Source organism: Piliocolobus tephrosceles, unplaced genomic scaffold (genome assembly GCF_002776525.5).
Source record: "Piliocolobus tephrosceles isolate RC106 unplaced genomic scaffold, ASM277652v3 unscaffolded_37396, whole genome shotgun sequence".
Classification (NCBI taxonomy): domain Eukaryota; kingdom Metazoa; phylum Chordata; class Mammalia; order Primates; family Cercopithecidae; genus Piliocolobus; species Piliocolobus tephrosceles.
Window position 1 is genome coordinate 1 of NW_022321416.1, and position 6,180 is coordinate 6,180.

General features: G+C 37.8%; 1 protein-coding gene across 1 annotated transcript; it reads left to right on the top strand.

Moving 5' to 3' along the window:
- Positions 1 to 683: 683 nt before the first annotated feature.
- LOC113222998 (WD repeat-containing protein 63-like) lies at positions 684 to 5,410 on the top strand (the record flags this gene model as incomplete). Its single annotated transcript, XM_026452564.1, has 4 exons — positions 684 to 865; positions 1,764 to 1,868; positions 3,921 to 4,070; positions 5,211 to 5,410. Coding segments are annotated over 4 exons (637 nt in total), but the record flags the coding sequence as incomplete, so codon positions are not given.
- Between the last annotated feature and the right edge of the window lie 770 nt (positions 5,411 to 6,180).

The window sequence follows — 6,180 nt, forward strand, 5'->3', positions numbered from 1 at the left end:
GATGGGGTTGTTTTTTTCTCATAAATTTGTTTGAGTTCTTTGTAGGTTCTGGATATTAGCCCTTTGTCAGATGAGTAGATTGCAAAAATTTTCTCCCATTCTGTAGGTTGCCTGTTCACTCTGATGGTAGTTTCTTTTGCTGTGCAGAAGCTCTTTAGTTTAATTAGATCCCATTTGTCAATTTTGGCTTTTGTTGCCGTTGCTTTTGGTGTTTTAGACATGAAGTCCTTGCCCATGCCTATGTCCTGAATGGTATTACCTAGATTTTCTTCTAGGGTGTTTATGGTTTTAGGTCTAACATTTAAGTGTCTAATCCATTTTGAATTAATTTTCGTATAAGGAGTAAGGAAAGGATCCAGTTTCAGCTTTCTACTTATGGCTAGACAATTAGAAAAGAATTTTCAACCCAGAATTTCATATCCAGCCAAACTAAGTAAAATATTAATAGAGGTTTTTCTTCTTGAGATGTAGTATTATAGGCCATTGTTATTTTCTTCTTTTTTAAAAATGTTTTTGGCATTTAAAAAATAATGGATATATTTACTTTAAATACAGGAACAATAATTTTAAAGTCTTAAAATTTTAACCAAGATCATTATTAAAACCAAGCAATTGCATGTTTTCTAATGCTAATATTTTAAGTGGTCATATTTAATGTTCAAATTCCACTTTGTCTTTCCTAGGTCATCCAGAAATTTATCCTTTAGTATTAACCACCAAGACCCAGGAAATATTTAACTGCCAAATAGATGAAGATATCACAGATGAACAACCTTATAAGCTTATCAATAAAGAGGATATTTTTGAGGACCTGCGCAACAGAGCTGCAGTATCTGATTTCCACCCAGTCAAAAAAATTGTTCAGGTAAGCACAATATCCCTCTTTATTTTCAGTCCTACCTCAAGAAGTTCCTGGTACATAATAACAAAAGTTGGAGAGGTTGTTGGTTCAAATCTGGCCCCATTGCTTTGGGCAAGTGCTAGCTTGCCCACCCCTGCTTGGGAATCCTGTTTGATGATCCTCTGTGAAAAGCAAAATTCCATCATTGACTTGTTATCTAATCCCATACCCAGAAAAGCTCATCCTTGCCCAGTTTTTGTTTTGTTTTGTTTTGTTTTTTGAGACAGGGTTTCACTCCTATCTCCCAGGCTAAAGACGCAATCATGGTTCACTGCAACCTCTGCCTCCCAGGTTCAAGCAATCCTCCCATCTCAGCCTCCTGAGTAACTGGGACCACAGGCACCGGCCACCATGCCCGACTAATTGTTGTTTTTGTCGAGACAGGGTTTTGCCTCGTTGCCCAGGCTGGTGTCGAACACCTGAGCTTGAGTGATCTGCCTGCCTTGGCCTTCCAAAATGCTAGGATTGCATGCATGAGCCACTGTGCTCCACCTTTGCCCAGTTTTAACTAGAATATGAATCTATCCTTATTTTCTGCTTTAATTGTTTTGGTTCATAATTTTGGTTCTGATTTATCTGTAAGCATGCTACAGAGCACAATACCAAACAAAAACTGCTTTTTTAAAAAATTTTTTCCCGTTAGAAGTAAAAGTGCATGTAAATTTCCCTGGATGCATTATATTTTTAAGAGCTTTTTAAAGTTAATAAGATAATTTTGCAATTTGATGTTATCAGCCATAGATTAGTGCAATGGTTATCTTCTATAATTGGTTGATTAGAGAAATATGAACTTTGTGTTGGCATCAAAATAAACCGAGTGACCACTGAATATTAACTTCCTCTCTCAATTATATTTTTGTAGGAATATCCTGGAAATGAGCTTCTGCTTGTTTATGACAAAGACTTCAAATATGGACTTAACTTTTATCTTATTGGAACTGAAGAGGGCAAAGAAAACTATTTAAATGTGAGCAAACCCGAAGGCCTTGTAATTTGTTTGTTTTTGTTGTGGTTGTGTTTGTTTTTGAGATAGGCTCTTGCTCTGTCACCCAGGCTGAAGTGCAGTGGCACAATCATGGTCACTGCAACGTGAACCTCCCAGGCCCAAGTGATCCTCCCACCTCAGCCCCCCAAGTAGCTGGGACTACAGGCGTGCACCACCACGTCCAGCTAATTTTGTTTATTTTTTGTAGAGATGGGGTCTCACTATGTTGCCCAGGCTGGGCAATTTGTTGATTAGCAGAAGGAAGCGGAAGCAGTACCTCTCAAGGATCCCTAAACATAGTGATTATTATTCTTGTTCAGTTTGGTTTCTTTGGGACCCAGATCAGGTTCTGGCACCTAGAATAAGTAAGTAGTAAATGGGGGATGAACTAAATCAAGTATCTCAGGGTAACAGATTTGCCCTTCGTTGACCTCGTGAGAGAGGAAACAGTGAATCTGGAGTACCGCTTTCCTAGTTCTCTTCTTGCCATCTCCACGACTTTGAGTAAGTTACTGAGCCTCTCATCTGTAAAATAGTGACACCATTATTGCACATTTCCTGGGCTTTCATGAGGATTCATATAGGTAAAGCCCTTTGTTCAAGGTGTGCAAGAAAGGTAACAGATGTATGAGACTCTCTTTCTGATCTTCCATCCCTGTTTGGTCAAATTGAAGGAAGCAATTTGGGAGGTTTGGTTAAATTGTTTGAGGATGACAGAGAGGTTTGTGTGGCTGTCCAATAAGCAATAAGAATAAAGGGAAACCATATAATTAAAAAATATCTAGGCTGGGCACAGTGGCTCATGCCTGTAATCCCAGCACTTTGGGAGGCTGAGGCGGGGTCACTTGAGGCCTGGAGTTCCAGACGAGCCTGAGCAACATAGCAAGACCCTGCCACCACAAAATATAAAAATATTAGCCAGGCATGGTAGCTTGTGCCTGTAGTCCCAGCTACTTGGGAAGCTGAGATGGGTGGATCGCTTGGGCCGGAAAGGTGGAGGTTGCAGTGAGTCATGATCATGTCTCTGCACTCCAGCCTGGGTGACAGAGCGAGACCCTGTCTCAAAAAGAAAAAAATAAATAAAAGTTAACAGTTTACAATTAAAAATCATCTTTCATTTAGCCTTAACATTTTCAATTTTATTTTTATGATTGCTGTTCTGTTTTTAATTTCTTATTGTTATGAAATAATTTTAATGTATAGAAAAAACTAGAGAGTAGTATAACAAATATCTACACTTCATTATCCAGAATTTTAAAATATTAATTTTTATTATATTTACTTTGAAACTTTTTAACAAAATAAATAAAAATTACAGACAATATTCCACTCCCTCTCGTATCCTCCCTAATTCCGTTTTCTTCACTCCTCCCTATAAGGAACCATTATTCTAAATTGTTACATACTGTTCTTGTCTGTGGTTTTATACTTTTACCATATATTTATGTTCCACAAATAATGGATTTTATAGTCTTATTAACTTAACATTCACATAAAAATTGTGTCATTTTTATACGCAGTCTGCAACTTCATTTTTCACCAAATTATAAAATTCTAGGATCTATAAGTATCAGTATATTTAAATACCATATATATGTAGATAAAATTTGTTCATTATAACTGCTCTATGGAATTTTATTTTATGGTTCTACCACAGTGTCATCAATCCATTCCTCTATTGATATTCATTTGGTTGATTTTTTTTTTACTATTACAAATAAAGCAGCAGTGTGTGTGTGTATGTGTATATATATATATATATACATCTATATGTAGAGTTGTGTGTGTGTGTATGTATATATCTTCTTGTCTACTGTCTTTTCTTCTTTCTGTATTCCTGAGATCTCTTTATTTTTTCTTTTTCCTTTCTTTTGCTTTGTTTCCTTTTCATAATTCAAAAGTATGAGTTGACAAAAAAAAGTAAGAAAGTACTTAATGAATTTATATAAAAGTAAAGTTTGTTGCAAAATATGTACATATAGCTATAACCTAAACTTGGGCATATATCGTAGAATGCTATTTATTTTACTTTAGCCCCCAGAAGTATCAGAAGAACAAGAGGAATATAAAGAATATATTCCTGAAGATGTGTATATTTATAAACCACCTGTCTCTAAACCATGGGTTTCTTTGGGCAGTGAAAAAGAAATTGAGGAAGAATCAGTTACGGAATCTACAAAGCAGGTTAGAGGGTTAAATATGATCTGTAATCATTACCTCCCTGTAGCTGAACAACCCTTATTCCTGAGGAATTCATAAGGTTTACTGTGTTTGCTGTGGAGGCATAGATTTTGGTGTGTTGTTTTGGTTTGCTTTTATAGAAGAATGGTCATTGTCTTAAGTGGGTGTTATGGGTTGAATTTTATCTCCAAAAAATGGTATATTGAACTTCTAACCTCCAGCACCTCAGAATGTGATTCTATCTGGAAATAGTGTCATTGCAGGTATAACTATTTAAGATGAGGTCATACTGGAGTAGGGTAGGCCCCAATCCAATACGACTGGTGTCCTTGTGATAAGATGGTCATGGGAATGACAAAGAGGGAGAATGGCATGTAAAGAAGCAGGCAGAGGCTCAAAAGATGGATACACAAACCAAGGAACACAAGGATTGCTGGCTGTCACCAGAAGCCAGGAGAGAAACGAAACAGATTCTCCCTCAGAGCCTTCAGAAGGAAACAACCCTCAAACACTTCAGTTTCAAACTTCTAGCCTCCACAACTCTAAGAGAATAAGTTTCTGTTGTTTTAGGCCACCTCATTTGTAGTACTTGGTTATGGCAGCTGTAGGAAGCTAATATAGTGGCATTCCCTCTCAAAGGAACTCCTGTGAGGGGGAATTGTGTGTGAGTGGTTTATTAGGAAAGTGCTCCAGAAGAGAACACGACAAGCAGCTGAACAGGGATATGGAGGAAACCCTGCCAGGCTGCACTCTCAGGCAAAAGTCTGCAGAGGGAAGGCTTCAGCTAAACCCGGAGAGGAACTCTGGAGTGTAAATTATACCTCAGAGTTGTTCCAAGCAGAAGCCAAGGAGAAGGTTTTATGTATCCCTCCTGCCAGTCTACCATTAGTCAAGATGAAACTACTAGTTACTTCCTGTTCTTTGCACCTGCTGGCAAAGTGGTCCTGATAGCCCTAGAGCAGCCCTCCAGAGAGGAGGAGCAGGTGCTGCTTATGCGAATGGAAAGCACACAAAGCTGGAGGCACTCACAGAAAGTGCACAAAGGGCTCTGAGCGGATCTGGGCAGAGTACCAATGTTACCTACATGTCAGTTTTTCTTCAGGGACTTCATTGTGTTACCTTTACTGTTTACATGTGTTACAGATTACATATATGATTTCTCGAAAACGAAGTGAATTTGGTGTACCAATTAAGTTCAGTGACCAGAATGCTTCCAGTGTAAAAGATGCCTATATTGAATGTACAGCCTACCCAGATAAAAATTTTACCCTTAAACAACTTGAAAAAGATGTTGGCATGCAAGTAATCCCCCAAATAAAGGACATAAGCACTCAGACAAAATGGTAAGTATGTGATGGGTGTATGTAATTTTATGACCAGTTACAGTAAAATCTGATAACTTCCATTATTATTTTGAGAGCTCTTTATAATAAATAGAAATGGATTAATGATGATGACACATAGATCTCCACAGAGTAATTCAATTCAGGAAGATCTAATTATATTCAATAATGCCTTTAAAATCGTAACAGGAAAATGAGATACAAGTATAGAAGATTGTAAAGACTGGAGTAGGAAAATGAGTGATGCTGTTAATCATGACAGTGCTGGTCATCTGTCATCTGGCATATTACAATTGCCCCTCATTGCTCTGTTCTACCGCTTACGTCATCATTCTTTTTATTTATTTATTTATTTATTTATTTTTTATTATACTTTAAGTTCTAGGGTACATGTGCATAACGTGCAGGTTTGTTACATATGTATACATGTGCCATGTTGGTGTGCTGCACCCATCAACTCGTCAGCACCCATCAATTCATCATTTATATCAGGTATACCTCCCCAATGCAATCCCTCCCCCCTACCCCCTCTCCATGATAGGCCCCAGTGTGTGATGTTCCCCTTCCCAAGTCCAAGTGAACTCATTGTTCAGTTCCCACCTATGAGTGAGAACATGCGGTGTTTGGTTTTCTCTTCTTGTGATAGTTTGCTAAGAATGATGGTTTCCAGCTGTATCCATGTCCCTACAAAGGACGCAAACTCATCCTTTTTTATGGCTGCATAGTATTCCATGGTGTAAATGTGCCACATTTTCTTAATCCAGTCTGTC